The 26,966-nt window shown below is 40.8% G+C and overlaps 1 protein-coding gene across 4 annotated transcripts in view; it reads left to right on the top strand.

The window, feature by feature from the left end:
- The window catches only part of LOC124166370 (casein kinase I), a 230,067-nt gene that overhangs the window by 90,460 nt on the left and 112,641 nt on the right, over positions 1-26,966 (top strand). For all 4 annotated transcript variants that reach the window (XM_046543863.1, XM_046543864.1, XM_046543866.1 and 1 more), the window contains exon 2: positions 26,730-26,770. In XM_046543863.1, coding sequence (XP_046399819.1) covers positions 26,730-26,770 — 41 coding nt within the window. The remainder of the gene's footprint in view (positions 1-26,729; positions 26,771-26,966) is intronic.

Below are 26,966 nucleotides of genomic sequence, written 5' to 3'. Positions count from 1 at the left end.
AATTTTTCCTTAAACTATGTATTTGTAGAAACTTTATCGCAAGAGTATGGAAATAATTGACGCTTGTTCTAATCTCTTAGAATGATGATTATCCTGTGTATATCTCGTACGTACGTACTCAACCGAAATAAATTGCATGATATCCCCCGCACTGCAATTGTTCGGATAGCCCAGTCTGAGATTCACCTTAGGAGAAGATGGCTTGGTGGTGTAACTGGTAGCACACTTCCTTAAATCGGCTAAGCCACATGATTTTTTTCGTGACGAATATCATCCTTGATCTATAAATGATACACATCCTTAATTTGCCCTCTAACGCCTTTTTATATCACTTCTACTGTGAGTTGGAAGGCCGTAATTTAGTCGAAAAATTCCTCGGCACTCTTCACCTCAAATTTCTGTAACCCACTAAATCATTCCCGACTTTAAAAAGGGTTGGAATAAATCCACATTTTATTGCCTCCAGCTGAATAAATGTATTGTTTTATCTATAATTCATATTACTCAAAGTTATTCCTCATTACGGGTTCTGCAGATATTTCTTGATAATTTGTGACTCCGTATTTATGTACTTATTTCGGCATGCAGCAGAGAACCATGTTTAAGCAGTGTGCTGTGAATTAGTCGCTCAGTTATTTATTTTATATTTATTTTCGAACTTGCTCGTAAACAGCACTTAGAGGCCTTTACTACGGAGGATTAATAAAGCACGACAAAAACATCCATGCCCTGGATAGGGGCCACCTACCCAGGCGGGATTCGAACCCGCGAACTACAGTCAGGCAGGCGAGGACTTTACCCCAACGCCACCGAGTTATTCCCTTACATGGAAATAAAGAGGTATTCCGGATTTTATTTTTTCCGAAGAACGCGCTATTTACGGAACCATTATTCTCCTTGTCAGTTTTGATAACGTCGAAAGCTAATAGCCGTGGTTGACCGTTGTGGAGTGGTTCTCGTATCTATGGAAAGAGATCTTTCTCTTTTTAGGAGTCTTTTATTTCTATGTTAGATTTTCAGCTGTGGCTTTAAGGTTAAAAAATCGCAGATTTATTCACCTTTGTTGAATTGTAAACCTTTTTTGAGTTAAGAGAAAATGAAAAAGTACGAGAAATGATTTGCGTTAATTTGGACGATAGCCTTCACGGGTAGAGAGTGTGTGAGAATTTAAAACTATTGTCGTTAATTGCTTGCCTGAATTTCAATGGTAGAAGGCTCTCGATCTTAATTTTTCAGTTAGAAGTATCTTCTGCTGCATTGGAAGAACATTTCTCTGGGCCGAGAAGTCAAAATTGCTCTGTATTTTTGTTCATTTTAAGATCGAAGTCAACCAATTTGAGTGAATATTTTGCTAAGGTGTACTATTTATATCCCTCTATTTTTTCTTTTTTCTGTGATCGAATCAGCTGAGACAGAATTACGGTAAAAAATGTGATGCTACGGGCTCCCTCATGTACTTTTGTGCCCGTCGAAGGTTTTTCTCGGCTGTGGGAGTTATTCTGCTTCCGCTGTCGGCGAACTAAGTAGGGCTTCTAGTACAGACGGGCTAGTCAACCCAGAGACCCGTGGGCTGTGTGTTTACTTCGATACCCATCCGCCTGCCTGAAGGGCATTGCACTCCCTAATTTACTTAAATCACACCGCGTATATATTCCCGATACACCTTTTTCTTCCCCGTCGTCCAGTTGTATCTGTCGCAAAGGGCTTCCTTTCGAATGCCGTTTCCTGGATATTGTTATTCATTCCATTCGATAGGTCGATTCCGTTGTTCGATTCAACGCTCCCGCCTCTTATCATTTTTTCCCGCAGTGGTTTTTTTAGTTTTGCATCCCGTTTTGGTCTTCCTCTCATGAATTTCTCGCCTCCATTTTTGCCTTGAATGCTCCTGTCGTTGTCCCGAAAGTTAGCTCTGTAGAATTTGATCTCGTCTTCCTGTTTACGCTGCATATAGTCTTCGTTGTTAATCGGTATGTTTTCTCGTGTTCAACCACGTCCGTTCATGTAATCATCAGACACCGCCTGCAGCGTTAAGCTTCTGTGATGTCAACGACACCAATTCTAGCACTGCTAAGTCTTGTCTCTCGGATTGAACCGTATAAGGCGAGATTTGGTGGGACTGCATGTCAGCCAATAGGATTAAGAAAGACGAAGACCAACTTATGACAAGTTAGGTTTGTAAATAGTATAATTTCCATAAAATAAATTGTGGACGTACAAAACTACAAACTGTTACTGTATGGAGTTCTCTCAGGTTCTCACAACACTCCTCTACGGCGGCTTGAGGTATGTCTACCTCAATGCTAACTTTAATTTTTGGCAGAAAAACTCGTAGTCGCCTGATAGGCGTGGCTCCGTGTCGTAATACTCCTAATACGTAGTTGAGCATGTGCATTTAAGAGGCAGTTTGGATTGGGGGACTGGAATATTTGGGGTAGTTACTCACATAGGTGAGCGAAAACCTTTGGTACCCTCATTTGTTTTCTCTTGTTTTTCTGTTTTGGTTTGTGATATAGTTATTTTGAGATCGACGAAATTCTCTCAATGTATGCATCAATTAGTACTTGTCACGTTCTACACCCTCCTCTTGCAGATTGTCGATCGTCTCCCTGTCACCGTCTCATAAGTGCTTCATTTCTTTCCGTATCATTCCCCTCTCTAGCAAATGCACAGCCCTCACCGGTTCCTTATTTATCCCAATCCCTGGCCTCTTTTCCACCTGAGCTCGCATCCTCTGATTCAAGTAAATATCTCAATTAATTACCTTCTTAATCAAATTCAACCCCGCAATATTATACACCGTCCCATGTTACATGTTTACTTTGCGCCCGTAAATACGGAATACGCGACTTCATTCAATCCAAGAATTCATTCATTTTCTTCAGTTACTCATTCAGGTTTTCCGTTAGCTGCTCCTGTTTCCAGCCTTTCGAAAAACACGATATGCTTTCAGTTTTTATGACGCGTGGTCGAATGACCAGGAGCCTTAGTTGACTAGCGTCATAAAAGCGTTTCCAGACTTCAATCGACATGCTGGCCACGTACCACCCCATCTGGAATTCTATTAAATGGTGGTCCCTTCAGACTATAATAGCGTGTCTAATTCCTCCATTCTTATGAAAAAATATTCATCTTTGCAAAGGTTCTGCCGTGGCAATTGCGGCCAATAGATATGATCATTAATTTTGTTATGAATTCTTGTGGATCCCTCTCATAATAGACCTCTTTGTTTGGCATTTTGGTACTAGTTATTTCAAGTTAATTTACTTAAAACTCTGTCGTAAGAAATCCCTTTTCTTTTCTTTCAAGTATAGACTCGTTATTGTGTGCATTACGTAATGCCATTACCTACGAGCACGTTACGTTTTAAAGCCTAGCACGAAGGTATTTTGAGCTCGTTTTCTGTTCTCTGATCACTTCAATCACAAGAATCCGTCTGAAAGCTTTTTTTAAGTGTTAATAATGAAAAACACTTTGTTACTTCCACAAATTTTGTGGAAGTAACAAAGTGTTTTTCATTATTAATATGGAGCCCTTCCACCAAGTAAATGCTTCAAGTTTCGATTTAATTTTTTTAAGTGGATATGATGGAATCTCAAGTTGAATTTGGATTATTTATATTTTACCTTGGCAACCTTCATCATTTATCTATTAAGTTTATTTCATGATCTGAATTCACAATTGTTGCCTCATAATTTTTTTTCGAGCTCTCAGTTGAGTTTTTTTTAGATATATGTACATGGTTCCCTGAGACCCACGTCTAGAGTATTTGGCAGGGGTGAATTCTCTCCGACCACACTCCTCTGTTTCATAGTTTTATTCTTAACCAAAAAAAGTGAATGCGTATGTAGATTGATTTTTATATTCCTCTATTCCGCCTATTTTTAATTTTTCCACTAGGTACTATTTTTTTTTTTTTTTTGATGATTCACTAGTGATTTGGCCTTTCTTAAGAGAAGTCTCTGGACCATGCTGCTCATAGGTTTACATCCCCTTTCTCTTTATGCATCAAATCTGGTTTCGCTAGTGGTAGCTCGCGTCGCCTCTATGACGGTGCGAGATTCTTTCATCCCTCTTCATTCCTACCCCTCCTATTCCGACCCTGGAGGACGCGCTCATAATCCCCGCGGCTCCTATTTCCTTTTTCTCTTCCCGTCCCATGTACCGAAGTCTACGTCTTCATAACTGTCCTCGCCATTGTAACGTGGTGAGATCTTGTCCGAATGTCGATCCACCTGCTGGTTTGTCCGCTCGTTTCACTAAGCAGGTACTCATTATCAAAGTGTTTTACCGGTGAAGATTGGTTTATTGGGTGAGTTAGCCCAGCCCCTCTCCCTTTCCAAATTGGAATTGCCTATTTAATTCACAGTAAAGCCCACTTTATCCCTTCCATTCTATAAATTTACCCTATCCTCTTCCTACCCCTCCCCTCACCTGACAGCCTTCCGTCGGACACGTTTTTTAGCATCCCTTACCCGCGCAGTACTTGCTCCATTTACACCCTCGGTATCTTCTGTATCTCATTTTAAAAGTTTCCTCTCCTCGCCCACCGCACTTTGTACTTCCTATAGGTGTACTTACCCTCCATTCTCATCGTTGTCCACTTAAACGAACGACTCCAGCCTTTTTTCGCCTCGTTTCACAAAGTAGGTGCCCATTATCAAATTATTTTACCGGTGTAGGTAGGTTTACCGGGTGAATTACCTCAGCCTCTTCCCCCCTTGGAATTGGAATTACCATTTTTATTCACAGTTAGGCCTACTCACTCAATTTTATCTATAAATCATTCTCTTTATTGTAACGTCGCGAGATCTTGTAAGAATCTCGAGTAGGGCGAGTTATGTAGTTTATTTTATGTCATATTCCCTGTTCCTAAAGCCAACTCAAGCTCCTTTGCGTGGTAAAGCTGACGTTACGATTTTTCACGTCCACCGGCCTTAGAAGGGCGTTGTAGTGTCCCCGAATCGGGTCAGCAAGCATTCGCCTTATTCCTTCGTGTATCCCGAGAGGGGGTTGTGCGTCGGGTGATTGCCTCGTTAAGTCCGTCCCTCCTTCGCCCCTCCTCTTCCTTCCCATCTCCTGTCTCATTTCATCCACACCCTGCAGCCAATACTCATCCACCTCTCCGCCTAACCCTGATTAGTTTTCTCCTGCCTGCCTGAAGGAGCGCCTGCTTATCGTCCATGCTAGAAATCCTCTGGGGTTCCGGCTTGGGATGGAGAAAATTGGGCGAAGCGAACGATCCGAGATGGAAATCTTGCTGCGGCTTGATGGGACCGCAAGCCGCGTGTAGCCGTTCATAATTTCTGTGAACCTCTTTGGGGGTCGAGTGGGTGTTGGTGGCAAAGGAGCTGTCCAAGAGTTAAGGAAGGAATAGGGTCCCTGCGGGCTGACCACGATATGGTCAACTCTACGTCGATTAACCGCCTAATCAAGGGGGAAGGGGTTCATTTCTTCTTTTATTGAAGAAGTATAATTTTGTTTTCCATGATTATTTTCCCTCTCTTTATCACAAGGGCATATTTGATATTTTCTGTAGTGCTGATGATAGGGGGTCGTCGATGTTTGCTTAGTGAAGCTTCCGTTGTGGCTCTGTATACTGGGGTTCTTATTAAACAGTCGTCTTTTAAGCCGAGAATACTGAATCAGCCGAGTGTTGATCCAGTATTATCATTTTGAGAAATAATTGTAAGTTTACGGTTTTACTGCAATTACTTTCCTCAAATTTGAGCAATCATAAAACGTGTTTCAAATTCACGTATGTGGTCTCAAGTTGTATCTGCTGATATAAAATGTATGTTAAAAGTTTTATGTCTAATACTCGGAAGGCAAAGACTAGTACACCGCGAATACGTAGACGTGATAGGCCATTGTTATAGGTCATTAATCCTAGAATTGGTTTAATGCAGTCCTCCTTTCGACTTTCCTATATGATATAATCTTTTCTTATTTACGTGCATAGATATTTTCTTTTTCGTCTTTGATAGTTTGTCCTGTATGATCCGTTCGTGGCCTTACTTTACTGTTTTTACCGCTTCTCGGTCCTCCAAAGATGGTCTTCATCAGACCATCATTCCTTTGATACTGCCGGTTAAGATTTTTGCTTTTATAGTGGGAAGACTTCTGTTTTTATCCCACTCTTCTTAGCACTCTTCCGTAACTCACGCTATCGATTTTTTTTATTTTCACAAATGGGCCGTCGGCTTTTGACTTTATTTGTTGTGAATTATTGAGGAATGAAAAGATGCTTGAAATGTGTTCATCCGCGTGTACGTTCTTAATTCTTATTGGGAGCGTTATGCTTTATGGTGCGGAAACATGAACGCTGAGGAAGGAGGGCGAGAAAAGAGAGTGGGGGCATTCGAGATGGGGATGTGTAGGAGATGGGAGAAAGTAAGGTAGAGAGGGAGGGAAATAAGCTAGGAAGTGCGGGGCATAGTGGGTGAAGAGACGAACATTTTGGTGGAGATTCGGAGGGCACAGAACAGTTGTATGTAGCAATTAGTAAGGGAGGAGATTAGGTGAAGCTATGTTGGAGGGAAGAATGTGACGTTAGCAGGGAAGGAGGAGGAATGGAATAGGGTTAATGGATATAATCGAAGAAACTCACTGTGATCTAAGGTCCAGGTGACACAATAGATTATCACGTGTTAGTTAATGTCTAAATGTATCAACGCGTGAATGAACGCGAAAATGCACGGTGTAAACACCCCAACTTGGGCGAACGCATGAACCGAAAATGGAACCATTTCTAAATTGGTTCATGCATTCGTACATGTTCTGTTCCGGTCCACCAAAATCGTTCATGCATTCACTCGTTAACTCTTACATGTTAATGTACCAGTTAAGGTACCTGTGTACTGTACGTGTAACCAAGCCTTTAGGAAGTTGAATGTGAGAGGGTGAACAAACTTGGGTTATTCGTAAGATACTTTCTGGAAACCTATTTTAACCGGTAGAATACTTCAATAATAATGAAAACATATAGGTATTCTATAAAGGGTCAGAGTACGCTGCAAAAACTTCGCGTATTCCTTACCATATGCAGCGTCCTTGCCAAAGCCTTGCTCGGCATTTCTTGACCTAGTGTCGAGAGTTCGGCGCCCGCACGGATCCCGGGGGCTACCGCATCGATTATTGCCGGTGGAATTGCTGTTCTTGGACCCCCTTCCCCACCCCTTTCCACCTCACCTTCTCCACCCTTGCGAGGGTTTTGCAGGAAATTTGAAGTGAGTTTTCCTCCCTTCTAAAAATACCTCGTTTTTGCGCAAGGCCTTATCTGGAACGTGGGAAAAGTATATCGTGCGAACCATAATTTCTTTCATATTTTTAGCTTTTTCAACTTTGGTCCTCTACCCAGGTTTGATGTATGGCTTGGCAATTTATCGCTGTGCTGTAATGGTGGAAGTTTTATGCATCGGACGTGATTTTAGTGAATTCTCCATCGCGGATTCTTGTATTATTCGAGGATTTTTTACCGTAAGCTAACGTTATTTAGTTCCCACAGGTCGTTTACGGAAATTTCTTTCAAATACTGCTCGCAGTTCACGTACATATTTTTTGTACAAGGTGATAAGTGGTTTAATACCTTTCATAAATTGGATGTGAGATTTCTGATGAATTGTGATCATTCTTCACAATGAAGACCTTGCTTCTTGTTCACAATTGTGCTTCTTGATCGCAAGAAGACTGTGATCAATAAGCACAAGAAAAAATATCTAAAAATGCTTACCATAAATCGGATAAATTTATCATCAGAGTTGCGTGATTGGCCTCGAACAAATATTTGAGGCCTGTATTTAAGTATTTGTTGAAAGTTGAAGTCGTCCACTTCAAATCTGGGAGGATATTTGTCCCTAACTTTTTGTTAACTTGGTATTTAGTTATATTTTATGACATTTGAAGTACCTGAATGTGTCTAATCTTGTCGAAGTCACTCTCCTTAGGCGAGTCCGGTATTTTAATTTTCCCTTGAATTGGTTCAAGCTACTCTGTGCGTCATTCACGAACTGCCTCAGCGTGATAGTTGGTTCTGATTATGGATGAGCCGATTCCAAATATCGATTCTCGATTCCACCGATTCTCTGGCACGGAATCGGAATCGAGAATCCATCGCCTAAAGTCTATTCCGATTCCATCGATTCGAGGAAGATAAATATTTTGAAAATAGACTATAAGCTTGGGGCAAAAAGGCCACCTTACACCTGAGTCATGGTGCACTGTACATTATTAAGTTAACAATTTATGTCTGAAACAGTTTAAGTGCTGTTGTTTTATTAAATATGAGGTTATATTATCAATTCGCAATTTTTAATAGATATACTATCTGGGCCACTTAATTTTATTTTTTATTTTATTCCATTCTTCTCTTAAATTTTAATGATAGCGACTGATAAATCTGTATCCCACCTGTTAGTATGAATAAGCATCGATGGTATCGTAATCGAGAATCTGGAATTTTTTTAAGTATCGGAATCGAAAAAAAGTGGAATACACTCATCCTTAGTTCTGATAGGTGAGGGTAGAGCGGTATCGGTCACCACGGTGCGAACGCGAACTAGCCCCTTGTGGATAAATTTCACATATTCATGGTTTGGGGGAGTTCTGTTCCTTTACCTGAACCACCTCACTTACTTGGGCTCTTCTCGGTTTTGAACCTGGGACCCTCGATGAATAGCTCAGCCCTCTGCAGGACTGGTTATGAGCCTTTGGGAGATTTGAGTGTGAAAGTTAATAAAATGAGAGTGTTCTCACTCGTATCGCGTGCCAGCCCGTTGCCCGCAGCGCCCTCCCAGCTAATTGCACCGCTTGCCATTTTGGGCATGCGTGCCATAGGTTTGGTACCCCCATCTATCCACTAGGCCACCATGTTACCTTCCGTGATAAAGTGCATTTTATTTACTGACGACTATTCCTCAACATGGATGCGTGATGGCCTAGAAAGATTTATAATGTTTCAGATAAGATTGAGGCGAATTCTTCGTCATCCTAATGAAGCCAATCTCTGGTACACTGATAAGATTAAAGGAGAATAGGCGGATAATATCGCATTTTTCCTCGTCTTCAATTATTTTTATCCGAGATTACGTGAGTCTTAAAGGTGGATTGTCCGAGGCGGCTGAGTTGGACTCATACGTGTGGTCTTAGACCTGTCTCTATGAACTAGTTACCAAAGTTTTATGTTTTTATCAATTGTAGAAGTAATTTTTATCTTCAGCTCAATCGTGTCTTCTTTTTGTGTCGTTACTTCTATCACTCCCACCTTTCAATCGCTCAATCAATTGACGCTTTCAGGTCGGTCCTCGTTGCATGAATATTGATTGTTTACTTTTGGTATAGGGCGTGCTTTAATGGGAAATTTGCGTCCTTAAGGGTTTATACAGTGATCACAAGTCGGCTGGTTTACCCAAAAGGGTTTAATCGTAAGAAGGTGGTTAATTAGAATGGAGGAAGAGTCCTTTGAATTGAAGCTTCGTGAATTATTTTCACGCCACTATTTATCCTCTCTTTACCTATTTCCATTTTATTCTCATCTCAATTTTTGATCCCATGGAACCTTTCTTCTTACTGAAAAATTTAAAGCTCAGCACAGGTTTTTATCGGAAGCCTATTTTCTATGTAGTCGATTAATTTAAATGCCTTCGTTTGTTGTATTATAGATATTTTTATGCCTTTTAATTATCCATGTTCACCTCATCTTTTATATTTATGTTGTGAAATTAAGTGCGAAATCTATTGTATGGAAGATAACTTTGTTGACTAATTCGATTGAAAGTCGAATACGTGGTGCAATAGTCAGTCAAATCTCCGTATTGCTCCTAGTGTGAATCACATAGTACGTTTGTGCACTCAGTCACGTAGCACGTTTTTCTGTGCACAGTTTTCCGTCAATTTCGGCCCGGTACAACATTCTTCGTCGTTCATGTTATTTTCTTTAGTTCAGGATGCTTGTTTACATCGTATCGAGCCTTTCCTCACCTCACGTCCTTCCTCATACCCTCCTTATCACCAAGTAATGGCTCCCGTCCCTCGGAAAATCCCCACCTCTTTTCCTCAAGTATTCTCTCCGTGAGCTTCTGCCGACCTGATTAACTTTCACGGTGCGACCCTACCAAGTTGCTCCGCTCGGCCTCGCCTCATGCCAATCTTCTTTCGACCTGACCTCTTTGCGCGTGTCTTCTTTTGTCGACCTCACGTGTTGTTGAAGCACGCGATGCTGGAAACGCCCAGAACACGCAGAAATTTACCTCTCCACTCCCAGTTTCTTGGCGCACAACGTCTGGCAGAGGAAAAGCACGCTAGAATCACCAGCAAATATGAGTTCGGTGCATCATCTCACCTGCGTAAATCGTTGTCTCTCTCTCTCTCGAGTAATTATTTTTCCAACTGAAGCACATATGCGGTTGTAAACCATTTTATTACATTTTCGGCTTGACACTGCCATCTTACGTACACCTTGTCTCCTTGTCTTTTCATTCGTGAAGAAATGCGACCATCATCAATTTTTCCTGCTTCGCTTACAGTTGAATGCTGTACTGTGAATAAGTGTCTTTTAATGAGATTCGCCCATTTTAAATGCTTTTTTGATTTTGGGGTGGTTTAATATTTTTGTATTTTTCCAATAAAATTCTTATTATCACCGTGGTAAAATTTGATATTTATAGACCTATGCATCAATTTCACAACGTCGACCCTTATGCGTTTGTAAGTGTTGCCGTCGCCTGGTATTTTGCAAGCTAGAAATTTTGGTGGTGCCGGAGGGAAATATTTTGTTTGTGTTTTAGAAGTATAACGATTTTAGGGAGAAAATTGCCATTGCAAAGGAAGCGTCTATACATTGGTGTGAGGTGATGAGTCAGATATGGAGTGTTGCTCTTTACGTTACGAAAATGTAGATGCTGAGGAAGAAGGGCGAGAAAAGACTCGAGGCATTCGAGATGTGGAGAAGGGAGAGGGTGGAGTTAGAGGAAAAGGAACGAGGAAGTGCTAGGCATGGTGGACGAGTAGTGGAAACTGGAAAAGGAGACACCAATGAGACGAGATGGTCGGAATCGAGCGATTGCCTATGGGAGAGCAGGATTTAAAATGCGTGTAATAGGGAAGAATGTTTTTTAAAAGAGGCCGGGGAAGAAAGAGAATAGAATTCATTGATGGAATGATAGGGAGTACGATTTATTATGAAAAGATAGGGGAATCCCAATTTAGGAAGGGAAACAGGCCGGTGGAATTCGGTAAATGCTCCCATGTAATATTACTTTAATCGTTAGAATACTTCGGTAATAACTGCCTCATCTGCCCGCAATGCATAAACTTTATACCAGTCCAAATTCCAATTTCTCATCCCTTTTCTACCGTTTACCTTCCCTTTTCAATTCCCTCGCCAATACTTCTTCTTCCCTTGACCTTTTCCGCCAGTTTCAACAGCCAACTGCAAAGGCCATCACTCTAATTCATCTGTTGTATACATTGGATTTATTTAACTTTATTGTTATTTATGATTTTATCTTATTTTTCTCTTCATCAGATTTGCTTAATTTAGTGTATAACCCAATGTAAAGACCTTAGTGCCGTTTTTGGTGTTAAATACATAAAAAATCTGTTTTGAGAAACGACCAGCGTGTAAACGTGCCCCGGTCTCCCCCAAGCTCTTGCTATATGTTGAATTTATTGGCCCGATAATTGAGCGGAGAGGGAAAGTGAAACAACCCTTTGCTTTTCCTCTTGGACTGCCATCGAGAGAGCAAGCAATCCCGGTGAACTTGGCACTCATCGTAAAAAAAAGGCGCCCCCAATGCCTGCCTGCTCATCATCCCCTGTGAACCCTTCCTGCGAGGGTGACCGGTCTTATTTCACTTCCCGAGCTGTGTGAACGCGGAGGGGGGGGGGGGGGAAAGGCGCTTGCTTGGCTTTGGGATTTCTCATCACTTCGGGAGGCGGCAGAAGCTGCGGGGGGAGGGGTAAGCAGTCGGGGTGGGGCCAGCGCCCGCGAATGTCTGAATGGGGTGCGAGACTCGGGGTCTGGCGTGGGCGGTCTGCTTTTTTTTTTCTTTATTCGGGGAAAGTCGAGAGTTGCGGGAGGGGGGGGGGTAACCCCTAACCATAACGCCTCTCAGCCACCCTATCTCGCTCTTGTGTATTCAAAGCCCCCTTCTCTCTCTTCCAAGACCCTGTCGCCCGTCGCGCATGCGTTTCGGGGTCCCCGCAGCGTGGAGAGAATCGACATCGGGGTGTAGCAAAACGCTCCAGCTTCGAAGTGATGCGTGGATGTGATTCATGGCTGTGATAATGACGCAGGTTTACGAATGGAGTACTACCCAAATTAATATCCAGGTCTTATTATTAAAAAGGCGTAGAAGATATATCTTCAACTGGTCCATTTGATTACTTATTTTTTGTTTTCAAGTAAAATCAATTATTTTAGTAGCACAATCATAGTTAGTTATGAACATTAGACAGACATTTCATTCTCGACAGTTTTTGGGTTCCTGTGGAAATCCTTAAAAGAAAGATTACATTTTTTATATCAAAGTAACGTTCTGTGTCGTGGCATTATTTGTGGACCCTATGGCTACGGATCGGATAGAAAGGACTATAGTTCAAATTCTCATAAGTCTTTTTATTTGTTGTGTAATTTTCCGATTTTCGACCCTTAGCATCCTTCCACGCCTCCGAATGTGTTCATCTCGCGTGCTGTGGCTTAGTCCGAGGTGAGCTCTGCCATCACGCAGCACTGGGTGGCAAACTGTTTCCATGTGCGCTGAGTTCGGTGAACATAGGTTACACTATGCATTCTCGTGGGCAAGTTGATCAATGAACTTCTGAATTGCATTGTGTAAACGCCCCAATTATTCGATGCCACATCTGAACATGCGTCTCCCGTGCGGCTATACTTGTGGAAACACTCAAGAGGCATTTTCGAGGGCTGTGCTACGGAAATGGAAATGTAATTTAATGTGTTTTGATCCACGCAGACTCAGCGAATCCTCTTGAATGCAGAGATAGAAATATTAGATTAATTTTCTGTGGGAAGCCACCTCAGTAGCAGGGAATGAAAGAAAAAAAAAAGTTACCGCTCTTGTTTTGTTATGTAAATAGATGGTCAGGTTGTGCCTGAGGAATGAAAGACGAGATTTTTCTCAGGCTGCATATATTTCATGGATACATCAATGTACAGGCTAAATAACATTGGATCTAGTAAGCGGTATGTAATACAGTGGTTATTTATTTGTACTGAGGGCGGAAATCTTATCAAACACTAAGTGGAATCATTAAGTTTTTGTTATTAGCACGAGGAAATTATTATATATTTATTTATTTCAATTACCCCTGTAAACAGTACAATGAGGGCTTTACATCGTGGGATTTCAACAAGTGACAAAGATACATATACACACCCATATCCTGGATAGGGGCAACCTACCCAGGCGGGACTCGAACCCGCGATCTACGGTTTGGCAGGCGAGGACTTTCTCCAGCCGCCACCGAGGCCGGCAATTTGCTTTTCAAGAGGAGAATTTGAAGGACACGTGTATCTTTTCGGTGGAGGGGCGGCTGCCAGCAGTGCATTGTAATTTCTTTTTACGTCACATTGAAGTTCTTGTTTTGCATTGTGGTTTCTGATCCTTACTCTATCGCTCAACATTCCATTTAAATTGTGATCAAAATATACAGACTCCATCCCTCAATATTGAAATTAAATTACCGTGAAAATATTTAGCTACCACCAAAAATGTAACAATGTAAAAAGTCACCGTCCAGCGTATGGATGCGTATGAATTTCCAACTTTTTAAACGCAAGAGCGAACTTTTTTATAAAATGTTCTCAATCTTCCGATCGTATTAGGCTCGCCATATCTGCCGACGTTTCGTTGGAATTCTTTTTCATCGTCCTAAGGACGTTCATGGAAGAATGACGACTGAAAATTTAAATTAAATACGGTCAAGGGAGGCTTACATGGAGCATCATACGGATCACCACGCTCCTGTTCCTCCTCTCATTCTGAGCCTCTCTCTTCTATCCACAATGATTCCTATTCGCTTTCATTCCATTGATCTCATTCTCTTCTCTTTTTCCCGCATACCTTACATTTTTTATCTATGCAGTTTTCACCGTCCCGTCCTCGCTTAGTTCTCGTTCCATGTAAGTCCACCGTCCCTTATAAATATCCATTAAATACTTAAAAGGCACCACAGACGGACACTAAGGTTTGGATACAAAAAAATCAGTCATTGCTGAACACAGCATCCAATATGACCACACTATTCGGTTCGATGACGCCAATATCTTCACGCGATCCGCAAAATATTGGGCTAGGATCGTGAAAAAAGCTGTTGAAATTCGATTAGGTGATCAAAATTGCAATTGTGACGCTGGCTTTGCCATTAACAATACTTGGAAACCCATTTTGAAATTTAAAAAAATTAACATACAGCCCCTTTCTCCAGATTGTCTGTCAAGAAGCCAGTCCACTGTGGCGGCACTCGGGTGGCACTGGATCTCCCGGCAAGGGTATATAAGACGATCGGAATCCTCAGCTATGTACTGATCTGCCCTGCGGACGATGCTCGATTCGACCATTGAAACATCGGCCATGTAGACTCTCAACCGGTGGAGAACCCGTGCAGCATTCTTTCAACTTGTTCGCCGGAAAAGCTCTCCTCCCTCATTCTCCCCTCATTTATTTCACCGCCTCCATTCTCTTCAATGTAGAACAATGGAGAAAGTGAATTGGCGGAGAGGAGAAGGAACGACGAAGTGCTGGACATGGTGGGTGAAGAGAGGTAGCTTCTAGATGAGATACGGTTGAGAAAGAAGGTATGGATGGAGTTAGTGCTTAGCGGGGAGGGGATGTTGAGAACGGTGATAGAGGGTAGAATGCTAGGTAAACGAGGTAGGGGAAGGAAGAGAAGAGGATTTTTAGATAGAATGAAAGAGAGTAGGCTTTATTGTGAATTTTAAAGGGAAGTGCTTGAAGGAAGGGGAGGCACCCAGAATGCTTCTAAAGTACTCTATGGAAACCTACATTAATCGGTGGAATACTTTAATAATATTTCTTTTCCATACCCACGTTTCGAACTTCTATTGTATTTTCTCGTCCCTTTTCTTTTAATGTTTCCGGACCCTAAAGCGGTGCACTCGAGGTCGCTCCTCACTAGCCTTACCTTTATCCTCTCTCACAACGAGCCTCTCATTAGATCTGTTTGTTGAAGCCTCTTCGGCTAGCGCATTTGTCTTCCTGATATATTTGTTGCTGTTACCATTTTCCTGTATATGCTGCTCAAACAGTTGAACCTCTACTGCTGTATTCTGTGCCCATATATAATAATAATAATAATAATAAATTCGTTTATTTCGTAGGCCTTTGGCCCATGAGAAAATTATTGTACAACTTTTACAAGTTCAGCATGACATTACATTCATAAAAGAAAAGAAAAAAATGAAAAGAAATACAAAAGATTCACTAGTTGCAGACCGCCGTTAACTTACAGACAATTCGGCAAAACATTATTACCGAAAGGAAAAATATCATACTGCGATATAATTGACTAATTATTACAAGAAATTAAGGCGAGAATTTATTATGACATTAGTGTCACACAAACAGTATTTTCAAAAAAATAAATGACAAATTGGTATAACACTCTAATTTAACACAATTTTAAACTCAATTTTCTGCAACAATATGTTTGAGCCAATAATATGTTTGAGAAGATTATTGTACAACTTATACAGGTTCAGCGTGACATTACATTCATAAAAGAAAAGAAAAAATGAAAAGAAATACAAAAGATTCACTCGTTGCAAACCGCCGTTAACATACAAAAAAAGGGCGCATGTACTTATTTGTTAAGCCTCGCATTCGTAGCTCGCAATGCATACTCAATGACGTTGATATTCTTGTGAATTGGATTTATGCTTTATTATCAACGCATTGTTTACACAATTCATCAACCCGCGAACTTTAAAAAGTCTTCGAACTCAAATGTCAGCTCTAAAGGCCATCGTACTAAGAAATTTCAATCAAAAGATTGTACCATGATTATTTTATTATAATTTTTTTATACGTTAGCATACCAAGAAAGTAACTAAAAATGTAATTCTCGTATATTCCACCCTTAATGCAAATGCTGTATTCTTTTTCTCGCTCAGTGATTGTTCGGGAAGGTTAATTTGGACCTGGGAGTGTAGAGCTCAATTCGGACTAAGCCGGAGGCGTGTAAAATTCACACACTCACCGGTCCTCGTTCTTCTTTCCCTCGAGTTCGAAACCCTCTGCCGGGATTTGAACCTGGGGAAATTAGGTACCAGCTAAGCGCTCAGCCCACTAGGCTGCTGCTTTCCCCACTACGCACATTAAAAATCCGCATACCTTTGTTCTTCTTGTGGTTAATATTCATTCTTGTGGATGCCTAATATTTCTTCTCCCTTCAGTTTTCAACATTCTCTCCCCGCTTACTACTCGCTAGTGTAAAACCACCGACCCCTCTTAATCTCCATTAAATCATTAAAAGGCACGAAAGACGACAACTAAGGTTTGGACAACCAGTAATATCGGCCATTGCTTTTCTCTTCATCTAACGTAACCACACCATCTACAGGGTCGTCAAGGGATCCACAGACATTCAATTGGATGGTCAAAATTTCAATCGTGACACAGCCTATATCATTAACAATGCCTGAAAACCCGTTTTGAAAATTTAGAAAAAATCAAAGGATCACCCACTTCATCGGATTGTCTAACAAGAAGCCAGTCCGCTGTGAATATCAAAATATTACGATGGGAAAGTATTCGATGGAAACGTGGACAGATAAGGAAAGCCCCACTCAAGCCCGTGAAAAATTCGTCGCCCTGGGGGTGGTTTAGCAGATTGCCGTGTATGTAGTTGCAGATGCTGGATCTCCCTTGCCTTGCTTTCTGTTGTGGAGATCCGTCATGTGGCTCCTTTATCGACCGGTGGCTGCTGCCTGCTTGCCTGCTGGCGATCCTCCTTCCTCCCCTATTTCCTCCCTTCCTCTCTCTCTCTCTGTGTTGAAGAGGAGGAGGGAGAGAGTGGATGAAGTTTTCGTCGTCCGCTTCAACTCTTCCCGCTTTTCTCCCTTTTATGTATTCCTCGCCCCCCGCACGGCGATTGATGTGGCGGACTCAACCAGCCCTCGTTCGCACGAGTCTCCTCTTCATCGCCGTAAATGAGTTTGGCGGTCTCTCCCGGTGCTGGCGCTCAATTGAATATTTCCCCGTGAGCCGTGGTTTTTATTTGTTTGTTCCGGCGTTAACACTTTTAGCAACGCCATGCGCCCTTTTTTCTCTCTTGCGTAAGGTTTCAGGGTATTTGATGATGCATGATTGATGGCAAAAAAAAGTCGTAGGTAGTAGGTGAGTGAATGGTTGTTATCGATCTATTTACCCTTTTAGCCTCTTCGCGCGTTGGTGTGGCACCGAGAGCAGTTGGAATATAGGGCGAATAAATTAATATTTCCTCAGACTCTATTTTGCTCTAGATGCTTAACTCTCGTCAATGGAAAACTACATAAGAATATTGAAAGAGCTTTGAAGCAGTGGAAACTTTTAAACAGTCGAGCGGTTAATTAGTTTGAGTTGACACTATTCTTTATTTTTCAATTTTCTCTTCGTTCTTATAACGCCATGGTGTACGTGCGACTGTTAAATATTTTCATATAATAAAAATCTTTTATTTCGTATCTTTTATTCACAGAATAGTCAAGGTTGCGGTCACTTGAACCTTATAATGTGTGGTGTTACTTAATGAATAAAAAAATCATGCTGTAGTTGGGGAGATAATAGGATTGTAAATACTAGTTATTTTTCCACCATTTCGAGGATTTCCTGATATTTTACTACATTTTCATCTACAAATTATTTTGCCATTGAAAAATATCTTATCATTCTCTAATGAAGTATGTGCATGGATTGAGTCACATCAATTATGTAAGCTGAAGTTAATAATTTTATTCACAGGCATAATATTTAAATTTTTATTTCCAAATTTCCTTTTTTCATGAATTATTGTAATTGATTTATTCATTGAAAATCACAAAAATATTACGAAGTTATTTATTTACTCAATTTGTGGTATTCCGGGTTATTTATTTTTAATTATACATTATGTACTGACCCTGGTCACCTTACAAAGCGAGGATTTTCCTTCGGGTGTCCCGAGTGGGCCGAAACGCTACTAGGCCATCGAGGTTCCTCCTTTTACCATACTCTGTATATTTTACGTGTCGGTAGCTTCAGTGTCTTACGTGTCAGTAACTTCAGTGTCTTAAGTTCGAAAATGTGCTTCTTAGGAAAACCTTTATCTTTTAAATCGCTAATTTCAGGAAAATTTTCTTAGTAAATTATTATTTCCCTGTGATAGGTGTCTTTGATATAGACAACGTGAAATTGCGATTTATTGGTTAATCCATGCTTAAAAGACAACAAAATTCAGAAATGGTTTGTAGTGTTATCCAAAATTGCATTGCATTGAACTGAGTATTTCCTCGGAGATATAGAAATCAACGTGGTTCATGTGATTGCTTATTTTTTTTGTTTTACAAATAAAATAAATGGCAGTATTAATGCACATAATTAATAAGATTAGTTATGAGTATTTCGCAAAGATTCTTAATCGTTTTCGGTTTTCTTCAACAGAGAATCAATTTTTCGGGGGAAAGGCATATATATGAGTTGATCCGCAAAATTCTCCATTTAAACCTATCTTAACCGGTAGAATACCTTTAGCAGTAATAATAATCGTCCAAAGAATGAGATGGAGAGATGTGCGTTGAGGGAAGGGAACAGGGGAAGTGCTTGACGTTTTTTGCGAAGAGGGTTTATGGCGAATTAGATGGATGGCAAAGAGTTTGGATGGAACGTGTACTAAACACGGATGGTTACCAAAAACTGTGGCGGAGCGAAGAATGATTGGAAGCGGGGAAGAGGAAGATGTGTTTGTATTAATTAATCTTTATTAATTGTTTACATATCGCTCTCTCCTATGTGCCCATACCCATAAGAGAGAAGGAATAGTAATTTGCCTGATACAGCACTGGGCATGGTGAAGGGATAAAAAAAGTAATGTTGGAGTTCCGTTTGCCATGTAAACCTGCGGTGACAAGTAGAATCCTCTTATTAATATAGCCCTTAATGGATCATAAAGGGATACAAACAGGTATAGAATTTCTTCATATACCGGTGGAGAAATTAAATTATTTTGTTAGGAATATTAATTATTGTAAATGAATTTTTACATTTTTGTCATGACGGGGCTAGTTATCGAAGAGTCACGGGTTTTAATACCGTTTGAAGCGTTTGGACACCCCCAAATAAAACTTTCAAAAAGCGAGGTGGCGCAGGTAATTGGCCTGTGACTTAGTCCGGAGTGAACTCAACCTTCACCTATTCAAACCAATCGCCGTAAGAGTTTCAAACCTTAGGTTTGAATCCCTAACTATGGGAATCCATAAATGCCCGGGAGGAATGAGGTTTGCTCTCACAAATTGAGACCGTAAAAAGGTGAGGGAAATGTAGATATCTAAGGTACCGCAACCACCCCAGGTTATCATCATATCGACCTTTTGACACAAGGTGGATCGCAGTGGCTTGGACCCGTCCGTCGCGAGCCTTCCATCCCTTAATATTGTGTGCGCGTGGGCCATGTCGCAGGGGCGGCCGCCCCCGCTTCGCAGCTCATCTCCCCGTCTCCCCTGAACGCCCACCCTTTTTCATGTAGGTCGCCCACGCGCCAATGGCGCTGCCGTTTGGGAAGGGCTGTTTCCTGTTCTCCCGTGAGTTTGTGTGTGTGTGGGGTTGAGGGCTGTGCCGTCCTCTCTTTCGTATACGTGTAGCCCTTCGACGCAAGTCGAGTATCGATTACCCTCGACGATTCCTCCACGTGGCGGTCACCTCGCCGGTTTCCCCAAGAATTGAAAGATTAAAACTCCAGTGGGACGGAAATAAATGAGGAGACCTTTTAATTATCGTATTCATGATGGAAATCAAAGGAATGATATGTCACAGTGTGCGGTTACGAATTACCATTGCCAATGGGAGTGATTTCGTGGACGGGGAAAACCTAGTTAGCTTCACATCCACTCGTACGAAATTCAAGTTGAGCGATTGGCAATGCTGGCACACGTAAACGGAATAATGGCGGAGTAATTCTTCCGGGAATGCATTTGATTTTATTGATCCTGAGGTATAAATAGATAGTACTGGAAAAGCCCCGTGTGGCCGTTTTAAGAGAAGGCCTGATTATGAGAAATAACAATTCTATTTTAATGCTTTTGTCGAACTACTCCATATTTACTCGTGTATCATTCTATCGTAGTATCTCCAAGAACCGGAACAGCCTCAAAGGGATACTTACAACTTTTATCAATTAATATTAACTATGTAAAATTGAATTTCGAATGCGTTATTGATGGAGTAAGAGTAGTTACTTTGGACGGTCCTATACTGATGCAGGTTTCATTCTTCTTGTGCTTCCTTTTTATACCTATTTTTATTTTATTTTTAGCACAACATAATCTACGCTCTTGTATCAATATGTGTTATCAGTAAGATGGCAATAGTAACCATCTCAGCGGTTTCATTCAGTTGTAGCCATAGCCATAGTTGTAAACTGGGGTGGAAAAAAATTTCCTCCCCGTATTTTTCCATCCCTAAATTGTTGGAAGTAGTGATGAATATTGAATTTTCTTGGATAATTGTGGCAATATGTGACACAAAAAATGTGTGAATTGCTTCATAAGCAATTATTTTATCGCCAGTTTACATTTCATCCCTTACTTTGTGTAACTCTCTTAATTTTCCCTTTCCCTGGTCGACAGACATCCCAGTATAAAGAGTAAATAGAATGTCGATATATTTTCTCACGGTCTGCATAGGCCCATAATCCGGAATTTGCTTTAGCTATGTATATTGGATATCATCATATATGTGTATATTGTGGCCTAAAGTAACTTACAATAAGCATTCAAATAGCCGTGCAAAGTTTGAGTATTCAAACTGCGGCCACGTGTTGGCGTTTGGTTCGTGTGCTTTGTCTTCTTACTCCCGTGTGGCTGTGTTGTTTGCAAATTGTCTCTACCCGGCTACGCGCTTGCCCGCCAGGAAATACTTAGTGAATTAGATTGTTTGTATCTGGTATTAACTCTTTTCTCTTAATCTTTGCCGTCAGTATAAGCTCTAAGAAATGTGGAAGGTTTCTCACTCTGGGCCAGTGAGATTTCCTGCTGTATCACTTGGCTACCTTCTTGAATATTTTATAGCTTTATATACTAAACCGTTTTCGTCGTTAACTAAATTTTTATTTTTAATATTCAGGTTAATATTAACTAGGGTGTACTTTGTGTATCCTGAACATTTCCAGATAATAACTATAGCCTTAAACCATTAATCAGTGGTGAAAATAGACAAAATACGAGAGGGATTGATACATTCCTTTAATTCAACATTTCGTTCATATCGACTATCGCCCAGTGAGGCTTATATTTTAAATGAGTAATACTTCATGATAAATGTCAAAATACGACCACTGGATCGACAGTGATGAGTTCTATTATGAGTAAAATGCATATTTTTCCATCCCAATCCAGATTTGATAAGATTTTCCTTCATTTTCTAGAGTGCTTTTCTCCCTTTTTTTGTCTATATTTTGGCCTATATTTTTATCCGGAAATGGGTCCGTTTGTTCAAATTGTTTTTGCCCTATGCCTAAGTGACTTGTTGGGGAGTAATAGCAAGTGTACACCCCCGGTTTTGGTCCAGGCCGATGATAGGTCTCCATAAGCCTGATGAAGTCCCCTCTCCGTGATGGATAGGTGTGAGACGCGTGGGGTGCGTGCCACTCTCTCGTCAGCCTCCCCTCTGCATCGCAAGTGCGTTGCCCCGAATAAAAGGGGTCCCCATCCACCCTTTCCTTCCCCAATGAATGCCCATGGCTCGTGCACACCCTTGCCTCTTGTTGAAGGGACTAAGGGAAGGGGGAGATCCCCGACCCGAACTGGAGGCACGTTCTGTCCCCACCCGCAGAGTTTTTGTGGGTTCATGTCAGGATGGCTGTGTGAGATGGAGTCGTCTCTCTCACAGTCCGCTCAACACCCTCAGCATCTCTCCTTGCTGTGGATGTATCACTGGACACATCTACATACTACCTCGCAAGCCGCCTCAAAAGGCGTGTGATAAGGGGTGTTAGGACACCAGCCGTTTACATAAAAAGCAAATTCTTAAACAAAATTACGACTAGTATATTTTAAAATCCTTTATGGCTCGGGGAAAAAACGAATTCCCATCTCTATCCGTTCTGTTAAAGGTGTGAGACGCGTGGGTGCGTGTCACTCCCTCGTCAGCCTCCCCTCAGCATTGCAAGGGCGTTTTCCCGAATAAAAGGGGTAAAAAATATCTATAATAATTTATCGTTTCTGTCGGACCTCGAAATATGTTGGGGCTCTAAGATGATGTTCTCTGTGTCGCTCTTAAAGATATCTTAATTGTTCCGTGAGCTTATGCTCATACGTATTTAGTTATTTTGGCAAACTTCTATTTTTTATAAATTAGGTAAGCATTCAAGGGTCTGCTTCATTTTTTGATAGAATATTCTTATTATTCTAACGAGTATGGTAAGTTTACAGTAAGCCATTCACGAATCATATCATCCTGTCCCCCCTCACGTAGTCATACGTCCTTTTTAGCGCACTATAAGGTCTATTACCATTCATTATATCTATAAACCATATTCAATTCACCCCCCCCTTTCTCGCTTAACTTACTTCTTGCCTATGACACAAGTCTTCAGCGTTCCTTCCCCGCTCAGTGCTTGCTTCTTACAAACATACCTCCGAATCTTCGCGTTGCAGTTTCCTCTCCTCCCCCACTAGGTTTTGCACTTTTCTTTTCCTTACCCTCTCTAATCATTTCACCCTTTCTCCAGTCTCCCCCATACCCCACTTCTTCAACGCCGTCAAGTCTTTTATCCCCCTATTATTTCATACTGCTCACATTTCCACTCCGTAGAGCGCAACACTCTATTGAAGATGTTTCAGTAACCTTTTCTTCACTATCTCACGTTACGATGCCCTCAGTTCTCGACTGTAATTGAATATTAAATGTGTGAAAATTTCGCTGGATTTCCATGAAATTATATATTTCACAAAAGTATAGATTCTCGACTGGTGATCAGGTGACTGCTGTTGACAAAAAATATAAAATTTACGTTATTAGCTCGAGCGATAGTGCACGAGAGGAACGTTTTGGCGTAAAATACAATAAATACCTGCATGATGTAATAGAGATCTGGAATTTTGTCATTCATTCAATGCGCGAGAAAAAAGCCATACCCCCCTCAGAATATTGAAATCTAATAGTTTATCTAAAATGAAATGTTGATTTCTTGTCGGGAGTTCGGACCGATTTTATTTTGAATCCCTTTGCCTCAATCTTTGTGCATATTTACATTTTTGCAACAATTTCTTCGCAATTAAAAATACTTTTATGTATATGGTGTCTATGGCTAGGGAAGAGTGTATGATCGAGAGAGTAGCGCTTTACGGTTCGGAAACGTGGGTACCAAGGAAGGAGGACGAGAGAAGGCTGAAGGCGATCGAGATGTGGGTGGGGGAGAAGTGGACGGTGAGAAGGAGGAACGACGAAGTTCTGGACATGGTGGGTGAGGAGAGGCAGCTTCTAGGTGAGATAGAGAGGAGACGAAAGGTATGGATGAGAGGGGGGTGGAGAACGTAAGGTAAACGAGGGAAAGGAAGGAAGAGAATAGAATTTTTTTAGCTAGAATGAAAGGGAGTAGGCCGTATTGTGAAGTTAAGTGAGAAGTCCATGAAAGGAGGGAAGACTGCTAGAGTACTTCATGGAAGTTTAAATTATACCGAATATATCCACAAGGAAGAATGATGCCTCGGTAGTTTAACTGGCTAAAGCACTCGACCGGAAATCGGGGGATCCGGGTTCGAATCCCAGTCAAGGCGGATGATTTTTTTCCCTGTGGATCTTTCATACTACATGGAAACCTACCTTTCTCGATAGAGTACTCAAACAGTAATACACGTTGTTTTATTTCATCTGGCTCCCAAGTCATGTTCTAGTATAGTAAAATTAGCCTCTCAAGCATCGCCAAAAGTTCATCTTTCTCCGCTTTCCTCCTGTAAAGTATTCTCTATAATATTCCTTTATATCGAATGGTCACTTTTCTTTTATTATCCGAGGGGAAAAGCTGGCCTCAGTTTTTCAACGAACTTATTGAGTGAAAGGGCTTTCGTTCGGTTGGACCGGGCAAATACCCATGTATTTACCTAGTCCTATTCAGAAATTGCGGAACGTGTCACCAAAGCATTCGCATTAATGGAGCAAAAAATGGAATTACAGCTCAATTCATGCGATGCAAATGAAGCTCGAAAGAGATAGAGAGAGATGTGAAAGGTCATCACGTAATCCTATTATCTTCGGAAGATCGCTTTCAGTGGTGAGTCTTTGCCATGCAAAATAGAATAATTTGTGACGCGGAGTGGAATGTGGGCTGGGAGTCGCTGAAGTAACGTTTGTTTCCCATTTCACGATAGAATACTTTTACGATGCTGTATAGGACGTGTCATAGGAAAATATACCATCTCCACTTTTTTCTTGCCTTCGGACGCAAAATAATAATAATGTTTTGTATTCATGCCAAAAAAATTCATTTAACTTATTATGTCGAGGGTGTGTAAGTAAATTGATAATTTGTATTCTTAGCCGACGGGATGTAATTTTTTCGTCCCTTATCTATACAAGTTTAGGGTATGAAAGGATGCATTTCAGAGAGAGTACGTTTGTATTTAACCGTTATAGCCTTTAGGCGTAAAAAAATACGTCGAATTTTTAATCAAGTTTAATTCAAATATGCCTTAGAGATGTTTTTTTTCGTGGAACTGTATCTCATTAAGCCCTTCACGCGATAGTCACGCCGGTTACAATTGCCAATTTGGTTCTAAGCTAATGGTTTTGCTACTCTAATCACTTAACTACCATCGATCAAACCTTCTTTAGTAAAGACAGATCACTCACTCGTAGAGGCGTATGAAATCCTTGTGTAAGCTTTCGCCGGCTTCAGCCTGCTGCAATGCCGGCGAAACTGTCGTCGCAGAGATGAATCTACGCGGTAGTAGCCCCGAAAACCAGCCTGCTGAAAGAACACTCAAGTTACCCAGTTGGTAATTCCTTTCGACAGAGATTAGAGTTGATATACTCTACTCATGGCTCCTGAGTTAGGAATCTGTACCCCTCTGTTTCAATCCCTGGGGCTTTTTCGGCGGTTGTCACTTGAGGGTCACCAGGAGCTCTCTATCATCGCCTCCACAGATTGCCTTAATTTTCCAATTTTTTCCTCTTGGGTATATTTTTACCCTAGGCTCCGTGTTCACTGAATGGATGCATGGTAATTGCTCATGTTCCATGGGTTTTCATTTTTGAACGATCTTTTTTAGTAATTTCCAATGAGGCGAACCATACTACTAGATGAAAAGTTAATGTTTCGGTTCGGGCTAAAGCAGAATGTCGTGTGCTAATTGGACCTTGCGCGGTAATTGGTGAACGTATCTTTGGTATTTGTTTCCTTTCGAGTCAGACTCCTGATTCTTCGCGCAAAATTCACCCAATGTGATTGCGTTTTCTGAAAGTCGGAAGTTTCATTTCTATTTTCTTTGATTGCCCCTTAAAATACCCTGTGTGAATCCTTGACATCCAAAGCCAACCTTCAACTGCCGTACAGTAGTTTTGGGAAATTTGGGGTGATTTATTTATGTATTTTGAAAATGCATATTTCCCTTGAAGGAAATATTTACTCAAGATCAAAGATTTCTGGCCATTTTAATCAGGTATTTCATTTAAAAAATGAAAATGAACTAGCTTTATTAATACAAAAGTTGCTCATACTTCTCCTCCGTAGGTAATATTGTCACTTGGAAGTGATCTATAATTGCAGGAAAATGATGCAAAATCGATTTTGTACTTTGCCCTAAAATTATTTTACCATTCCAACGAATAAAATTCGTTGACTGTGTACTCTTCATTTTGGGTGCTCAATTTTTAGTAAATTAAAATTCTGAGTCGCTACAAATTGTGCTTCAATTACACTATGAAACAGTGAAACATTTTTCACAAAATGTCGGTATTATTCATGCAATTCTGCTTTCTGAATGTTTCTCATAACTTCGTAACACTCACAGTTTTGGCAAAAATCCAATAATTTACAAATGTTGATTATAAATATGCAGCTAATTAGTAGATATGAAGTACTTTGCACTTTCCACATAAAAATGTATTAAACTACAGTCGACATGTTTCGCTGCACTGCAGCATTATCAAGACTCCTTCGAGTACATACACAGCAAACGAATCGTGTAGAAGTGGTGTATAATTTTTTTCATGGATTTCCATGGCTTTGCTTCTTATGCTACATTCCTGTGGGCTAACGATGAACCATGCAGCAGCAATAGCCCAGTGTCAGAACATCCCAAATTTCCTGGTATAGCTGTTCCATTTTCTTTATATCCTAATTTTTAATTGACTATCCTTCCCTTGTCGATACTTATAGCTCACAGTTCTGGAGGTGAGATTGCGAATTTAAGTCGAAACGTTTTCGAAAAAAAAGTTTTGTGACCTTTCAATTTGATACACAGTGTTATATTTGTTGTACATTTGTGTCAATTTGACTAATCGTATCCATTTTTTTCTTTTCAGGAAAAAATCTATACAACAACGAGCATGTGGCTATTAAAATGGTAAGTCATAATTCTTAATCTCTCCTCTGTAACGATTAATGTTTGCTGCCTTGCCGGCTCTCTCTCGAATAGTTCTGTACAGTGAAAATCCATGCTTCAGATATGCATACTCGAGAATTTTCGGTCTAAAAGACAAAAATCTAATGTTATATCACAGGAGCTTTTCTGGTAAATGTGTTAGATGAAAGTATTTTAC

The sequence above is a fragment of the Ischnura elegans genome, chromosome 10, assembly GCF_921293095.1.
Source record: "Ischnura elegans chromosome 10, ioIscEleg1.1, whole genome shotgun sequence".
NCBI lineage: Eukaryota > Metazoa > Arthropoda > Insecta > Odonata > Coenagrionidae > Ischnura > Ischnura elegans.
Note: the sequence above shows the minus strand (reverse complement) of the source record. Positions and strands in the feature narration are given on the sequence as shown.